We start from the raw sequence: 18,513 nt of genomic DNA, 5'->3' as shown, positions 1-18,513 counted from the left end.
TTTTTTTTCTCTTTTAGACCCAATTAAGATGGAACCAGAGTCACCTCCACAGTACTCTGACAACCCTTTGTTCTCCAAGTTCCCAGACGATGCATCAGCTTCAGCGTTGAACATCGAGTGCCGCGTGTGCGGAGACAAAGCTTCGGGGTTTCACTATGGCGTCCATGCCTGTGAGGGCTGTAAGGTAGGCCTGAAAAGATATAGTAAATGACAGCTAAAGTAATCAATCAAAGATGTCTCTTTGCATACAAATTTAGCTTAATAAATGAAAAAAATCATTAGCAGGGTAATTTAATTGAAAATGTAAAACTCATAGATTTATTACAGACATAGTGATACATTTCAATCAAATAATTCTGGCACATAGCTGATGAAAATTCTGCTAGTTTTGATTCTCAGAAAATTTGAATATAACTCAGCACGAACAAAAATAAAGATTCTATTTTATGGCCTATAGAAACATGGGAGAGACCGCTGACTTGACAGTTCTCAGACAGTTAATGAGGGTAGCCATAAAAAACAATATTGCTAAAGAAGTTGCTGTTCAGGTATATTTATATGAGATGAGAGATACCAGAACCAGCAGCGTAGATGAGCTGAAGGCCACTGTTATAGCTACCTTGGTTTCCTTCAAACCTCAGCAGAACCACTGGCTGATTGCCTCTAATGCAGTAATGCAGTAATTCATGCAAAAGGAACCCTGAGCAAGTACTCAGTGTTCTTTCTATATCGTACATGGATATGCTGATCAATAGGGTGACAATTTCTTATTGACAGTGTTCTATGAAGGCTTTCGGTAACATTCATATTTTTAAAAATATAATTTTGGGTTTCAAAATAAACTGAAATGTATAACACTGTCTGTGTATGAGTATATTATTCCAGTGATGTGGTAATTTTTGAGATACACATGCCTTGTTATCTTGAATAATGAATTTGAGGGACTTTCTTTTCTTTAAAGAATCAGTTCGGGACCCCATAAAATATAATCTATTTATATAACATGACAGAAACTAAAATTATATATCCTGAAATTCACATTGGAAAAACAACACCACCTGAAATGAGCCAAAAATTAATGAGCACTGACTCTTTGTGGTGGGTTTGCAACAGATTTCCTGTCTCGTGGTGCTCTACAGTTTCATAATCACTTCTCTTCCATCGTGTAACTCCTCTGTGACAGGAGTGTTTTGTTTTACTGAGAAAGTAATTCAATTGTTGAATATTCCAAATATGAAGTGCATGTAGATATAAAAGACATACTGCATTAGATCATCTGTCTAATGTTTATGGTAATGACTGTGGTTAAAATTTTTAGCACTAAAGTTGCAGGTTAGCAAGTTTGAGGAATTTGGAGCAGGTTTGTTGGGAAATACTGGGAAGTGCTGGTTGCATCCAACAGAAACAGCTGGCAATAAAGTTGGTTAATTTAATGTAATGTAATGGGTTATCTCCAGAGATTAATTTGAAAGCAGAGTGATAAATAGCATTCATAGGTTTGAAGGTGAATTATGAATCATGAATGACATAACCAGTCAAGAAACAAGAAAACTGTTTTCGAACATTATTAAACTTTACATGTATCTAATAGGGAACCTCTAGTTAGTACCTATTTTTCAATAACAAAGTCTGTGAGTTGTTTTATTTCATTGTCACCAGCAGACGTGATTTTGAATTACATGATCTATCAGTTCTTCCAAGTTGTCCAGGTCCTTATGCAATAAAGCAGCACCAGACTATCACATGACCATCATCATGGTTAATTTTAGAAATGGCGTTCTGTTTTAAAATGCAGTTAGTTTTATATTGGATGTAAAACTAACCGACAGCTTTCAAAGAGTTAAACTGCTGTCTTAATAGTTCAGGAAATATTTCGCCATATGTGCTGGGAATTTCAAGATAAAATTTGGGCCTTTATGTTCTTTAGTCAGAAGTGATTTGGCCTTCAAACTCCCCTTATGCTGTTGATGTCATTTTTCCAAGTCTTTGTTTTTCTGAAATTATGTACACCAATCTCAGCAGAGACAGGTAAGACTTGGATTACTTACTTTTTTCCATGGTTCCTTTTCTGATCGCCTGTATGTGTCAGCAGTGCAGCACTTAGTTATTTTGGTAGGCCTTACTCTTCTGGAAAGGAAGAGTAAGGTCTACAGTATTGTACAGTATTGCTCTCACTCTTCTTTGCTGGAATTCCAACGTCTTAGAAACTTCCGGGCCCTTTAGATATCCATGAATTTTACTGAGCTCCTTCATGTAACAACATGATGTATTGCTGTTTAGGATCTTGCAGTCTACTTGCTTTAATCAGAATGGTTCTACTTAAGAGATTTCTTGGTTCTACAAGCCTGTCTAATCAAGGCTAATTTGTGTGGTGGAAATTAATTCAGCCTGTGTTTAATCACTGTTAGTTCATGATTTAGCAAGGGGAAAGCTATATTTTCACATAGAGCCAGTTTGGTTTAGTTAGCTTATTTCCCGTACTTTATTAAACCCTCTCTGTAATTCTGAAGTCAATTCAAGTCCACACCAGCTAACCAATTATTTATTGCTTGTTTCAAAAGGTAATGCCTTGGTTGAAAAAAAAACAAAAAACCTCAGAATACTGCCAGGAAATGTTAACCAGTGTCACAGTCGTCTCTGATTCTCTAAAGTGCTGCTGTGCTGGTCGCTTCCTTTTTCTGTCTCTGTGTTACCTGACATATGTCGGTGGAATAAATAATTGCATTTTGCCCAGAGAGAAGTGGGCATTTTCCTATCTTTCTGATGTCTGTCACTCTAACCACAAGCTCTATGCATTTTTCCACTCAACACCGGCATCTGCCTCTGCATACAACGAGCCAGCCCCTTTAACTTTCTGTCGGTGTGTCTGTCTGTGCTGTCTGTAAGGAGTATAAATAACTGATAGAGTGTGGGGGAAGTGTCAGACATATTTCCATTTTCTTTGAAATATTTTCACATTATAGGAAGTTGAACTATAAATTGTGACACTATGTTCCAAGCATAAATGAGAAGGATTTTCAGTTTCAGCAATAGTACTTGGTACTCACCTTATGCTTTGGTTCCAAGAAGGTTTAAAATGAAACTTTCATGAAAGGCAGTTTGTACTGAAATCTATAAGTACCTGTCAAAAAAAAAAAAAAACATCTTTACAAAATCACTCTTTATTACTACGCACCTATATATTCCTTGATCCTTTCTAAATGTCAGGATTTTCTTTAAGATGTAAATCCCACAAAAGCAAAGCCATTAAATCATCTTATACTAACACAAAATACTAATTTTGACTAACATGGAAACATTCATTTTTGTTTTAAATGGTGTTGTATGCAATCAACCAACCAAACCAAACAATTATACCGTTGTCCTACAAATCCACTGCTTGCTCCAATTGATATGAATGAAACTTTAAGATGTGTGGTACAGGTCATCATTACCGACTACAAATTAAATCGGGATGTATTTTAACATTAATATAAAAATGATATATTTTAGTATTTATAAGTCAACAAGTTGTATGTAAAAATGACATATCTAAACAATCAACTCAGCTACTTCTGTCGGTCGGAGCGTCTTTGAGGGGGTTCCCTTCTTCAAAGATGATCTTGAGCATCAGTCAGAGTGAGCAACAAAGACCCCACATCCTGTTTAATCTAAACACCTGCGTTTTCAAAAAAACAACCAAGTTTCAACTAGGAACTCATTGTTTCTGGTATTTAAAAACCATTTAATGCAATTAAATTAACACTATCTGAAGGGGTTACTGAAACAGCAATCCACAGATGTCAAAACTTCATGTGGTTTAGATAAGTCTTATTATCATCACTATTCTTTTGACATGTAGGTTTTATGAAGGATGTTCTTTGTGAATTATCATCTCTACATCTCCCCACATCAGCTATTGTTTGTGTGAGTGATACCCTGTAGGAGGATAATGCTGTGATGCACTGAGTTACAAAGACTTTGCTACTTTGAAACGTCGTGCCGCTATGTTTCGCATTGTAGACAATTTTTAGAGGTCAAGCTCCCTTTTCATTTTTTGGATTTCATTCTTCAATCTCAAGTAGTCTCTCTATTTAATAATAATAATAGTCTCACAGTTAGACAAATTTCCATGATTAATTTGCTTTTTTTTTTTAAACTACCCATCAAAAAATAAAAATGACAAATAAATGTTACATTTTAATCCCACCGTCATGTCAATCATCTCTTCGGTCAGTTTACTGCCATGAAGGGGAAAGGTAACATCAACAGAATGTGTATCAGTGTTATAGCTGCACTATATTTTTATCACTCTCCTTAAATCAGATAAAATACAGTGGAAAACCTTTGGCAGTATTGCAGGTGAGGATGCAGGCAGTTTAGGCCTTTTATCAATCTACCACAGAGTCACTTCTGCTCAGCGACATGCTTACAGATGTAATGATCGGTTAATTAAAGAAACAGTTTTTTAAAATAGTGCAATCTTTTTCTATTTGCATAATTAGATTATAACAACAGAACAAACATTTCAAAAAGGTTCAAACTCAGGATGTCTGGCACTGAAGAAAGACTGCCGAACTGCTAAATTAGACCAATTTGTCCCATGAGCTGTTAGATTAATATTTTATATCGATGAAACATATATTAATCAATAGAATACCGTGTTTCTTTCATCTAATAGGACTTTTTTAGACCCTGTGGGATTGAATGCTATGATGTGGGGGTAGATGGTTGCTTGATACATTTTAATAACCAGGCGCCTATGTTTGCATTTGTTCATTTTTGACACTGTTAGTTCTGTGGCTGCACAAAGGGGTTCATGTCTTTCTGTCACTTTGTCATATCATAACTTACTGGCCTGAATGAAAGTGAGTTACAGAAGTTATTGTTCTGCTGAAGTCTCAGGGGACACTCACCAGAAGAAGGGGGTCAGCCAAGCAGGCAATCCCTTAATTGTTTCAAAATAGAAAACATTCTTTTTTGAGGCGGAGGCTTGACCCTCTTTAACTTCCTCCTTCTCTAAATAACCTGCGATTAAAAAAGGAACATCTGGATTGTGGTGTAGATGTCAAAACTGACAAGCATTCCCAAAGAACTCAGCGGGGAGTTTCTAAACTCCCTGCTGACATTTTCAGTGCAGCTTTGAGGTTTTCTTAGTTTATTGTTGATCCTACTCTACTTATTACTTGTCTTCAGAATATGTTTGGCAAGGTGTGTGCATAGGGAGTTTGACCGTGGCAGGAAACTTAATTGCTGAGATAAGAACAGATCTTATGACTTATTTTGGTTCTAAGGTTAAACATTTAAAAGCACACCTTGGAATACAATCTACTCTTTTTTAAATGGAATTATGGTAATTAAGATTTATTTTCCATCAGATCAAACATTAAAAGCACGTATTTACATTTCAGAAAAGCTGATATGTGGCCTGAGAACCAATATTTTTTACCTTTCTGAATGATAAATTTAATGCACTTTGGTCCTACAAGTTAATATCCACTGTATTTATATTGACTGTTCTATTTTCACCTCACAGGGTTTCTTCAGACGCACAATCAGGCTAAAGCTGGTGTACGATCACTGTGATCTTCACTGTCGCATTCACAAGAAGTCACGCAATAAATGTCAATACTGCCGTTTCCAGAAGTGCCTGAATGTTGGGATGTCACACAACGGTAAGATATCTGTTTTTTTTTTATTCACAACTCTATCCGTTCATGGAAGAATAATGGTGCATAAATAGGAAAAGCTAAGTGTAAACTCTCTGTTTTCATAGGATTTGAAAGTAGCAACAGGTTATGCTAATAAAATGTACTCAGTACGTTAATTATCAGCAAGGGTCACCATCTCCTTAAAAGCAGAAGTTTGAGCATCTTGCTGGTTCATTGTTTACAAGTTTACAATCTCAGAGAAGAAATATATCAGCAGTGATCTTAGAGAAGCAATTATAGCTGCTAATAATCAATCTTGAGAGGGCAATAAGGCAATGTCCAAACACATTCCAGCCCATCATTCTAAAGAGATTATTATAAAATATAAAGTACAGATAACATATAAAGTAGAGATTATTATAAAACAGTAAATGTTTCTGAGAAACATTTGGAGAAAAACCAAATCTTTCCAGGAGTGAAGGTACCAGCAAATTCACCCCAGCTTAGGCCGAGCAATATGACCCAGACTGAGTAATGCAACAGTAGCAGGCAACATAATATCAAACATAGCAGCTAATTTACAACACAGTTATGAAAAATAATTGTGAGAATTTGCATTTTAAAGCCCAAACTGGGTCAAAATCCAGATGATCACTCGTTTGAAACATTGTGGTATCATCTTAACAAAGTGGTGCACAAACAGATTTCCACAAAGTTGGAAAGAGACTGAAGCAAAGTTTTGCAAAAGTAAAGGACAAAATTCCTCTGCAGGAATAAGAGACTGGAGGCTTACAGAAAATGTCAACTTTTAATTATTTCTGCTAACAGAGGCTCTAAAAATCTATTAAGTCATCTGGGGTACCTAGTCTTTCCATGACTATATTGACATGGACATACATATAAAAAACAAACTGAAAACATCTATATATGTATATATACTTAAATGAGGTACATGACAAAGAAAAACTTCAATAGAGTCTGTTGTTTTCCTTTTCTGCTCTATATCTCAAATAGTAACAAAACCCAGTTTTGTGTTTACTGTAAAAACGTAACTTTTAGGTGGAAAAAGTTGGATCTTTTTTGATATTCTGGTCTTGGAAATGTCTCTACATAACTCCTCTTACCCCCAATGCTCCCCTGAGAACAGAATGCACACTGCTGGCTACACTACTGCACATTTAGCCTTCTTTGTGTGGCCACATGTCTGTAGTTTGTCACCCCATTGCCCTATATATTGCCACTAGTTTCTTCTGTGGTCTTGGGTTTTCATCGCAGACTTTGGGTCATGTTTCAGTTCACATTGCTGGTTCAATGCACCTGATACCTTTTAAAGACGATCATAAATGAGGCTGTGGTCAACAGCTAACTCCAAATACTCACTAGTGCGTAAAATTTTTGCTTTCTGGGTTTGTATGACCAAGTGGTGCAGCTTCTAGGTTCGTGCTGCTTCAGCTGCAAATGTGTGCTCCAGATTGTCATCACCTTCCCAGGGAATTGTTTAAGAAAATGTCTCTGATTCTCTATTTGGAAAAAATAATTATGATGTGACAAGAATGTAGGCAGAATAGACTGAACTGGTTCCTCTTTATTGGTGGTTGGTTTTAGTCTCCAGAAGAAGGGTTTAAGGATCTTTAAGTATCAGATCATTCTGAAAATAGGAAGACGTGAACAAAAATGAAATATGACCTGAGAATTATTTTGTGCAAAAACTGTAACGAGCATGTTCTGTAAAGTCCATGCATAATTTAACACAAACTTATCAATATGTTCACCAAAATCCTGATTATTCTTTCTGCTTCTTCCTGTTTTGTGCTTCATGTTTAGTTTTATTTTAACTATGTAAAAATATTTTTGCAAAACTTGGCTCCACAGCAGAAATGCAACGCGAAAACAGTGCTGAACGGTGTGATCTTGTCCCTCACCCACCACTGTTTAGTTGCTGGCTTTTATTTCAGAAGCCATTGTTGGTCACTGAGGCTTGACGGACTCCACCTCCTCACGTGTGTTTGGTGACTCTATGAACTCACTCGGGTGTGCTCAGGTGTCATTTCCCCACTTCTCTTGTCCATTTTGTCGCACCTGTTAGGGTGGGCCAGCCTCAACCGCTTGACTATTTGACTTCTGGTGAGATCCAAGGATTATTAGCAACTCTTTTTACTGTAAAATGACGACAACCTTTTGTAAACCTATCAGAGCAAAACCTCATACTATAGTTAATCCAACTGTACATATTTGTACAGCCTGTTGAATATCTTGCATGCAGAATACATGAACATGCTTGAAATTTCCTAACTGTTGCTTGAGTTACATGCAGTCTTAAAGTAATGAAACTTTAAAACTATAAAGGAGATTCATCCTTAAAGTGTTAGTCAGGATTGTTCTCAATGAATTCTAAAAAGAATTGTGTTTGTGGAAGAATATTTTCTTCTTGTCAGCTATTCTTCCATGGAAATGACTTTTTGAGGAAAAAAATGTCAAACATTCACTGCAACAAATGTCAGCTGTCATGGTTTCAGGGTTTAACAGAAAACCTGCCAGACATTTTTCTCACACCTAAATTATTTTGTTTGTTGTCCTCCTTCAACCAGTTGCTAATGCGTTTCTCTCTGCATTTGTTCATATCCTCATTGTATTACTTAACGACACTTCAGCAACTTTGAAAATGCGCCACAGTGTGGGTGTTTTTTTTTTTTTTTTTTTATCAATGATTGACATCTCAGAGCCTGTAGTTTCAACTGGTTTCTCCAGCATGCTGTGTCAATGCCTCGGGCTCATTGCCCAGAGAGACGCAATAGTTTTGTGTTGATTTGCCCAAGGTGGCCATCAACCACAACCTCGGCATTTCACAATTGCATAAAGCTGCAGCTGAAGAATGGTGCACGTCTAAATTGAGGCGAGGGATAATTAATGATTTCCAACTTTAATGGAACGTCTCGACTTTCTCACGGCATGGCATTAAATTTCACCTTGTTCTGATTAGGCTTTATGAAATGTCATTATAAACTTAAAAAAAAACACATTTTTGTTGTAGTTGTCAAAATATAGGTACTGGGACATTTTTAATAGCTAATTCTACAAACTCACCCATAATACTAAAGATGGCTATCTGTTCTATATAGTCCAAGACCTTTTTTGTAAATGAAACTCAATCAGGGCTCCTTTGTTCAGCTCTTTTAGTTTTAATTGTTGGTTGTAATGCCACCTGCAGTGGCACAAGGAAAGGGGAGGGGAAATAAGATTAGATAAGTGTAGGTCTTTCAGTGAACTGTTTAAACCTAATTACCAATGCATTATCAAGGTGCAGAACATGTTGAAATGCATCAGAAGACACACCTTATAAAAACTCAACAGGACCATTTATTATGTGCTTTTAACAGTCAATCTATCCTTTCTCCAACATACACAGCGAAACTTATTCATAGAAAATGTATGAGCAGTTACCTCACTCTGCTAACTCATACCTGGATGCAGCTTGATAGTAATCCCAAATTGTTTTTTTTTTTCTATTCCGGAAATTTCACCTATGTTTAATTAAATGTGTTGAGATCAACTCTGTTTTGAAACTGGACAAGATTAGTTTTAACAGACAATCGATCCACCAGTGCTCTCCCAACGAACCCAGCAAACAAACCTGAACAGATCTGAGCAACAACACACTTCAATATTTATTTAGGAACTTAAGGACAGAAGCCAAATTTAAAGGAAAAGGTTTTTAAAAGGGAAGTTGTTGTATTTCTGCATTTCTTAAATGTACAAAATGAAATTAGGTCAGTATATTTTTGTGCATATCATTTTTTAATTATTATTATTTATATCTGAAAGCACTGTTAGCACTGATTGACAAAATACAAATTTCAGTCTAAAAAATTTAGGGGATCTGCAGCATAAATGCAGAGTGCTCTGTTCTTATTCTCTTTTTGCAGATATTTGCATTTGCGCTTTGATAAGTTGGATATTTCTATTTTCATTTCAAATAAAATAGTGGATCGTGTGTTTAATGTTTTGCATATTTGTTTTCTACATGCACTAACATACATTTCTGTTTTCTTTCCCAGCCATTCGTTTTGGCCGAATGCCTCAGGCAGAGAAGGAGAAGCTGTTGGCTGAGTTCTCGTCTGACATGGAGCACATGCACCCGGAGGCGGCAGATCTAAGGGCTCTGGCCCGGCATCTGTATGAAGCCTATTTGAAGTATTTCCCCCTTACCAAAGCCAAGGCCAGGGCAATCCTCTCTGGGAAGACGGGAGAAAAAGTGGTAAGAATGGCTGGCCGATTTCCGTTCTCCTTTTGTCTATTTCATCTGTGACTGATTTGTAACATCAGACACATTGAGACACCACTGCCAATTAGACAGCTTTATGAAATATGTGAAAAGAATAAACATGATGGTCAATAAATCTTTATTAGTAACCCTAAAGTGAACTTGTTCTGTCAAAAGTCTTTAAGTCTTAACTTCTTCCATTTGTAAGTTTACGTGCAGTAGCTGTTCATTCCTGTTCTGTTCTAATCTGGGCTGCTGAACCGGTTTCTGTCACGTCTACTCTGCCTTCTGGCAGTTATTGCACAAAATGAAAATTTGAAATCCTGCATTTAACAACTTTGAATTAAGGAAATATTAAACTTTCCAAAGTGCACGTGCAAACATATAGAGCACTATTTTTGTTGTGACACCCCTTCAAATGAATACTTTGCAGGGTTTTGTTGCTGTTTTGACTGGGCATGTGGTTCAACTGGTTTCTAAGTCATAAAATCTCTAACAGGTGGCTAGACTGGGAAACAAACTGGTTTTATTACTGTATACTGTCCGTTTTAATGCTGACACTCAATATAATGTACTGTAACATTTATAAAATGGCACAACAAAAATGTACAAAATTTGTCAAAAAAATAATCTGAGGTTTTATCTTTTTTTTTTTTTTTTTGACCTCGTTGCCCAACATATGGTGGGTTACCTTACACTACTATAGCAACCACTGCACTCTGTTTTATTGTTTTTCTAGACTAAAATGGGTTTTTTTTTTTGCTATGCAGTAAAGCAAAACCTTCAAGTTAAAAGTTCAATAAGTTTCACAGATTATATGTCATGACATCATGATTCAACTAAACATGATGAAAAATCTCTTAAATTTGTAATTCGTTACAAAATTATTTCAATACCAAATGAATAATAAATAACAAAGGAATAAAATAACATTGTTAATGCCGTAGTTTTCCTTTTTGCTATTTTTTAAAGCTTTTGCAGCAACTCTAGGTTTTTCTTCTGATGGTAAATTCTGATGACCTCAAGGTTGCTCTGCATCTCTTTGTTCAGCTTGTTATGACTGTTCGCCTCAGCCATAGCTGCCAAATGACACTGGCTCAGCATTTTGTTTGAAGCACTCCTTGCTCATTTACGAAATCATTGCGTACCTCCTAAAACAAATTAAGAGTAAATGATTTTAGTTTTTGTGGAATATTTACATTTTTTAGCACTCAAGGTCGAGATATTAGTTGTTTTTTGATTATGTTTAACTGCAGTAAGGAAACAAAGAGGGATTTTTTTTTCTGTTTATTTTTATTTTTTGTAGAAAACCACAAAAGTAGACAGTAAGAGAGGATGACTCAACAAATTTGTGATAAGGTCATGCTGACGGTTAAGGATCGTTACCTTTACCAGACAATTGTGTGTTTTGGTGAATCTCTTTCATTCGAACAACGATTGAATATACCACAAATTACATTAATATTAAAAATCATCAACACAGGACTACAGAATTACTAAAGTAAGAGACATTTAGATACATTTTCTTATCTAAATGTGTTTTGGTTCTGTTTAAATGGCAATTATTATATTTTGCTTATTCATTTTGTTCAGGTTTTCAGATTGCAATAATTATATTTACTTCTATGTGTGAGGTTATGACAAAAAATTATAAAGGTAAAGGGAATGCACAAGTCTAGAACATTAAAACTTTGACATCAGTGCAAAACACAATGACTGACAGCAAGTCTCCAGCTTGAATGAGAGTTTGATCCAATGCAGAAGGAGGAAGACCTGCGGGAGACATTTTGGTCCAATTCTGACCAGCATTATTACTATGACTGAGTACTCTCATTTACCACCAACTATTGTATCCCCTGATTTACCTGCTTTATGTTTGAAAGTTGAGCAGTGTTAGGTTCAACTGCAAACTGAAAGTAAACATTTCACTGTTTTTGTGAATGAAAACAGTTGGAAAGCTTTTGCAATCTCAAAAATCTTCTGTATGTGTGTGTGCAGCCTTTCATCATTCATGACATGAAGTCTCTAATAGAAGGGGAGCAATTCATCAACTGTAGGCAGATACCATCCCAGGACCACCAGCAGATGTCCACCGTTACAGTTGGGGGTTAGTAAAGCCACAATCTATCACAGATTTTTAGATGGCTGAATAAAGTTACAATTTTATATAAATAAATATATGTATATTTATTTATGTATGTAATAAATAAATATAAGGTATTAAAAAGTATTTATTTAAAAACCTTGAGTTGAGTTTTTTGTCTGCAAGCAAATTTAGTGAATCATAAGAGCTTTTCTTTTAAACATTATCTCTTTGTATTCAACAAGTCACATATTTCTTAAATATTTTGAATTTGAAGTTAAATTTGAACAAGCTGTTTCAAGTCTTGTTCAAACTAAATGAACAAGACTTTAGTTTATATTTAACTACCAACAGTCTAAATAAATGCTTCATTGACTCGCAGCTAAGAACAGGAGTGGAAACCATAAGCTCATTTTCGCATTGGTTAGAAAAAAGGCAAGAGATCAAAAGATAGTCAGCTTTACAAACCCAACAATAAGGAAACTAAAATTATGCAGATTATGCTTTCAACATGATTAATCATCATTGAAGCTACAGTTATGTCCACTGTTATTCATAGATCAGGATTAATAAAGTTTTGAAGTTGTTTCTAATAGATCACACAAGAATGCCTCTAAAAGTAAAGTAAAACAATTCATTCCAATGGACAAATATTTATTTATTGACCATTATAACACCATGTTTCTACTGGTGTTATAATGACATTGTTCTGGTGTTGACCTTCAAGTCTTTTATTTTGATGGGTTTCCATGCCATCACCCTAATCTTCACAGATTCTCTATCAGGCTCAAATCTGGATTTAAACTGGCCCAGTCCAAAATCTTGATAGTCATTATCAAACGAAAGATTTTGCTTGGAATAAAAGTTTATTTTAAATCTTCAGATTTGCCATTAGCATGAGTAATCTTGATTCATACACTGTTATACATCAAAGTATAATCAGATCTGATTTTTATTCCACATTCTTATGGTTTCAGGAATCCCAGGAGCCCACTCAGGGTCAGATTATGGAGCTTTGGGAACGGGGATCAACGGATTGACACCTGATGGGGCGGAGCTACGTTTCTTCAAAAGCTGTCAGTCACGCTCTGCAGAAGCAGTAAGAGAAGTGACCGAATTTGCAAAGAGCATTCCAGGATTCATCGATCTGGATCTCAATGATCAAGTAAGAAAAAAAAATCTTTGGGTAAAATGGACTCTTTTGAGTTTTGCATCATGTTATAATGTTATTCCTTCCTTCATCAGAAACATAACTTCCGCAATGAGCAGAAAATTATGCAGATTATGCTTACAACATGATTAATCATCATTGAAACTACAGTTATGTCCACTATTATTCATAGACCAGGATTCATAAAGTTTTGAAGTTGTTTCTAATAGGTCATTAATGGCATAATGGAGTGTTGGAAAGAGCAGGAGCTACTTAAAGAGACAGTAGCTCAATTAAAAATTTTATAACAACGCATAGTTCATTTTATTGTGCACTATGTGCATGGAAAATACATACCAGCACTTTAAGAGCTACTTTTGAGAGTCAGAAAAAACAAACAAAGCAGAGAGTAGGAGAGCAGAAGCGTAGAAGCAAGCTGTAGCACAGGGTTATTGTAACAAAGACCTTTTGTATATTTGCCGAGGGTGGAGTGATGATAGATCCAGAACCAAAAACCAAACAGTAAATGATGGAATAAATACATATAAAAAATTGAGACAATACACACCCTCTTCAGGGTCCTTGAGGGTGCATGGGAGTTTGCTGGGATGAAAATCATCACCTCTAGTCTATGATCTTGAGACAGAAAAGGGGAGAGTGCCTCCTCAAGATGTCAGAGAAGAGTTGAGGAGTTCAAGTGTCTAAGGTTCTCATTCAAGAATGAGGAAAAACAGAGAAGAAGAGGGCAATTGGTGTGGTGGCTGCAGTGATGGGAGTACTTTACTGGTCTTTCATGGTGAAAGAGAGAGCTGAGTCTGGTCACAAGCGCTGGCTAGAAAGAACAAGATTACAGGTACAACTGTTTACAAGTGTGCATGAGTGTCTTATCAATAGGGTGAAAAGTTCAGTCATGTAACGGGCACATCCCACTGGGAGAAGACCCAGAGAAATTATACAAATGTGATCACACACAACACTGATAAAAAGCAATAATTACTACTAATCCCTGTCTTGGCAAAGCATAACTCATGGTCAGTGGGTGGACAGGTGGATCTCTTTACTGTAAATGGATTTGAATTGAATGAAACACTTTATTGAATTGAACCTTTCCAAATTACACCTCAGTCGATTAAACTGCTGCCAGTTTCAGCGACATTGTTAGAAATTTTGAAGGTTGCTGATGCTGAATAGACATAATTAAGATGAAGAAACTCATAAAAAATACTCTACTAGTCTATAGCTTCTTTTAAAAAACAATATATGACTTTATTACATGTTTTCCAATATCTCACCACCTTCAGAGCTTCCTTTCAACCAGTAAATATTTTTGTCCAGGTAACGTTGCTGAAATACGGAGTGATTGAAGTTTTGATCATCATGATGTCGCCTCTGATGAACAAGGATGGCACCCTGATCTCCTACGGACAGATCTTCATGACGCGGGAGTTCCTCAAGAGTCTCAGAAAACCTTTCTGTCAGATGATGGAGCCAAAGTTTGAGTTCGGAGTCAAGTTCAACACGCTGGAGCTGGATGACAGCGACATGGCGCTGTTTTTGGCTGTTATCATCCTCAGTGGAGGTGAGTATTCACCACTTATCAGGGAATGTTAGGTGACACTTTAATTGACGGGTTGTGAATAAGAGTGTCGTGCATAAAAATTATGCAGCTTTTTGTTATTAAGGCTAAAGTTTAATCAGTGATACTTTTATCACAAATTTATGTCAGATCATGATTTCTTGTCATGATTAGGAGAGCCGTATTCACAACCCATCAAATAAAATGTTACCGAAAATTGTCTAATAGAATGTTTAATGATTTTTTTCTAAGTTGGGCAATTTTACTTATTTTCTTAAGGTTTTGTTGAGTCTGATACAAATCCAGGAAGCAGCGGGCAATTTTTAAACTTGCTCTGCCCAGAACAAAACTATAAATCATCACTCTGCTGCCATTAAAACCACTAAAGCCAAATCTCTTTTACACCAAAACAAAGCAAACCACTTCCTCTTAAAACAGTATGTTTCGAAATTGTATGTAATATCCCAATTTATTGGTTTCATCTCTATGCAAAAATGTCTTAAATGTAATATTTATCTTCCATTTACTGCCAGTGAAAATGTTTCTTTTTATTAAAAAAGACTTTATGTACACACTGAGATTTAACATAGCTCGTTATTCTTATTATCCTTTAGTCATAAACATGTTATCGTTGGATGGTCTTAACCTATTTATCAAGTCACTAAATGGTTAAAAACAATCTGTTTCACACGAGAACAATAAAATGCTGCATCACAGGATTCAGGAGTCAATAACTGCAAAGGTTGCACTTGTGATGAGGGAGAAATGACAAGAGAGGTGAGGTTTCAGAGACGACCACAGGAGTGAACGACAATCACGCAGCTCCCACGTGTGCACGTTTCTATACTAGCCGTCAAGATTTAGAGTAAAAGGAAAAGTGCAGGTGGGAAAAGGCGTGAAACGTTTGGTCTTCAGTCCTCACACTTATGAGGTCAGTGTCTTAGAAGCAAACATCAGGAAGCCTGAGTTTTTTACTCATGTGTAATTAAGCAATCCCTCATATCTGAACAGAGCCTTCTGAGTTTGTCCACTCCTGCTGATTATTCGTGCAGATCTACTTGATAAAAACTTGACTTTGAACATTATTAAGATTAAAATCCAACAATGAGCTAAATGATTAACTTACTGATTACGGCTTAATAAGCAGCTTTTTGACAAAGCAGAAAACCATCTTCCTAATAAAAAATGATTTCAATGCATTTAGGACTTCATGTTTTGTGTCTTCAATTCAGTTCATCTATATTATGCTAACTCATGACACACCACCTTAATACACTTTACAAAACAAATAAAAATTTCAATTACACAATTGATTCGAATTATCAACAATCCAATGTTCAAATTGGTTAAAATTTTCTCTTCCTAAGGAAACACAGCAGAGTGCATTAAATCATAAATTGGCAGCTATATAGCCTAACTATGCAAAACATTATACCATGGGATGCTTAAAGTTTTATTACCTCATATGCTAACCCCGCTTTATTCTTTACCACATTATTTCTAACCTGTCTGATGTGTCCCTTGGTCTGTGTGAATTTTTTTCATCAACTAATGTTCTCCAAGAAACTTCTAAGACGTGAACAGACTGGCTGTATTTATATAGGGATTAAATTACATGGAGGTGGACTCCATTTATTAATTGACTGTAGAAGATAATGGTTGCTCTAATTTTGAGGTGCATTGTGTAATGATATCAGTGTGAGGTCTGTTACTAATTGATCCCCTGTGTCTCTGTGCCCCGTCCAGACCGGCCCGGCCTGCTGAACGTGAAGCCCATCGAGCAGCTTCAGGAGACAGTGCTCCATTCGCTGGAGCTGCAACTGAAGCTCAGCCATCCAGACTCCCTGCAGCTGTTTGCAAAGCTGCTCCAGAAGATGACGGACCTGCGTCAGATAGTCACTGACCATGTGCACCTCATTGAGCTGCTGAAGAAGACCGAGGTGGACATGCTCCTACACCCTTTGCTGCAAGAGATTATGAAGGACTTGTATTAGAGCTCAAAAGGAAAAGAGGACAAGCGCTGTAATGTGAAGAAAAACCAAGACTGTTAAATCATGAATTGAAATTAATCATTTACCAGAAGGTGGAGAAGAACAGGAACAGAAAAATCAAGAAAAGAATTTGATGTGTTTCTAGACAGTCTCAATGTGATTAATTTGTGGCACACAGTCATTTGTCTACCACAGAGCCCGAACATTTCATTACAGGCTGTCTGCCAACTTCAGTACGAAACTACCACCTTTCGCAGCAAAGTGACTAACTTTGACTAACAGAAAGAGAGAGAGGGAACCGTTAGTTGACAAACTTAATGCAAAAATTCTCTGTGCTTCATCACTGTAAAACCTTCACGTGCCTTAAAGGGAAACATTTTTCACGCCTCGTCACCCACAGCACTTGTTGTGCGGCTTGTTTCTTCACTTCCATCCACAGAGATCAGCAGTGCATGTACATACATCAGTATCTCTGCGAACATTGAGCACAATCCTTTTCTGTTTTGGCATCAGGGTGAAGGTGCTATCTCATTTTAATCAGCTGCATCCAAAAACAGAAATCAGATTAGTGCCTATAACTTATTCTGGTCCCGTACGCCGCTTAGAAGCTGTGAGGAAGTCAGTGTGAGCTAACAGAGGGCACACAGCAGGAATGACTTTGGCTCTAAAGTATGCCTTAACGATCGAATGTTTAGCTTTTTTGAAAAGATCCAATGTTGTTCTTAAACATATTGTACATATTCAATGTATAATATATGTAATCGCTCATTTTGTTTCTGTTTGTATGAAATTCTTGAACCAAACTTGCTTTTGAGCCTTTAGATTCAGCAACTTGGTTGAGTTCTAATTTTTCAATGTGAAATTTTTTTGTATCTATTTCAGTCCAATGTTTGTGCAGGCAAAAAGACTGGATTCTTACCTACTGGGGAGATTAAGAGTTAGAAATTACCTGTAAATAAAATATTTTCTAACTTTTTTACTTGGAGTCTGTTTCTTGCTTAAGGACAATCAACAATGCATCAAAGCTATTTTCAACTATCTATAACCATCATTTCAGTAATAAAGCTGGAAGATGAATATCTGTCCCAATCTCAAATCTTTTGCAGTCACATTTCAACAATGTTTTTTTCTTTTGCGTTTAACGTTTGTACAAGGCATGAAAGTGTGCATCAGAATATTTGGCTCAGGTCACTGCAGTTCAAACTCTTTCCAAATATCTTCCTTGGAGGCATTGCTCAGACACTTTCAAATCTAGTTTTACAGTCATGACATCAGCTGTCTTCCGTGCCTATTACCAAATACTTCTAAACACACACACGCACACACACCCGCTGCTGCCGTTGCAACATCTGAACTATGCTGGGCCGGAAGACTGGAGTCTGTGGGCTCTAATTTCATCTGCAGGAAGGGAAGTTGGTTTACTTTATGAAGGTTGTGCTTTTTAGATTTAACGCTTTCTTCTGGTTAGAGTACAAGGCCTTTTCATCCCATTTTATACTTTTCACAGCTTAGAATGTTTTGGTATTAGAATATGTTACAGGAGAGATTGCGTGCAAAGCAGAGGTCAGAGTAACATTTAAACTCCGGGCATTAAACTTTAACCCAGCGAGATACCGCGTCACTTTCATAAACTTTCATTTACACAAAGCTTCCTCGGCGTCTGGTCAGATTGTCATTGCATGTTGTTTTTCCAACTCATGCCAGGTGTTTTATGTCAGGGAAGTCAGCCAGGAGGTTCAGTTCCTATTTATGTCAAGTTCAATCTGAACTCAGCATGTAGTACTGAAGCTCTTAAAAATATGTATATTTCTCTAATCCATCA

The 18,513-nt window shown here is 36.5% G+C and overlaps 1 protein-coding gene across 3 annotated transcripts in view; it reads left to right on the top strand.

Annotated features, from left to right (window-relative positions):
• The window catches only part of pparg (peroxisome proliferator-activated receptor gamma), a 39,746-nt gene extending 22,076 nt beyond the window's left edge, over window positions 1-17,670 (top strand). For all 3 annotated transcript variants that reach the window (XM_055026975.1, XM_055026974.1, XM_055026976.1), the window contains exons 3-9: window positions 18-184; window positions 5,516-5,654; window positions 9,686-9,885; window positions 11,890-11,998; window positions 12,952-13,139; window positions 14,460-14,703; window positions 16,447-17,670. In XM_055026975.1, the coding sequence (XP_054882950.1) occupies window positions 18-184; window positions 5,516-5,654; window positions 9,686-9,885; window positions 11,890-11,998; window positions 12,952-13,139; window positions 14,460-14,703; window positions 16,447-16,694 (1,295 nt within the window). In that variant the 3' untranslated portion in view covers window positions 16,695-17,670. The remainder of the gene's footprint in view (window positions 1-17; window positions 185-5,515; window positions 5,655-9,685; window positions 9,886-11,889; window positions 11,999-12,951; window positions 13,140-14,459; window positions 14,704-16,446) is intronic.
• The last annotated feature ends 843 nt before the right edge of the window (window positions 17,671-18,513 follow it).

Source organism: Poeciliopsis prolifica, unplaced genomic scaffold (genome assembly GCF_027474105.1).
Source record: "Poeciliopsis prolifica strain line A6 unplaced genomic scaffold, Auburn_PproV2 SCAFFOLD003, whole genome shotgun sequence".
NCBI lineage: Eukaryota > Metazoa > Chordata > Actinopteri > Cyprinodontiformes > Poeciliidae > Poeciliopsis > Poeciliopsis prolifica.
Note: the sequence above shows the minus strand (reverse complement) of the source record. Positions and strands in the feature narration are given on the sequence as shown.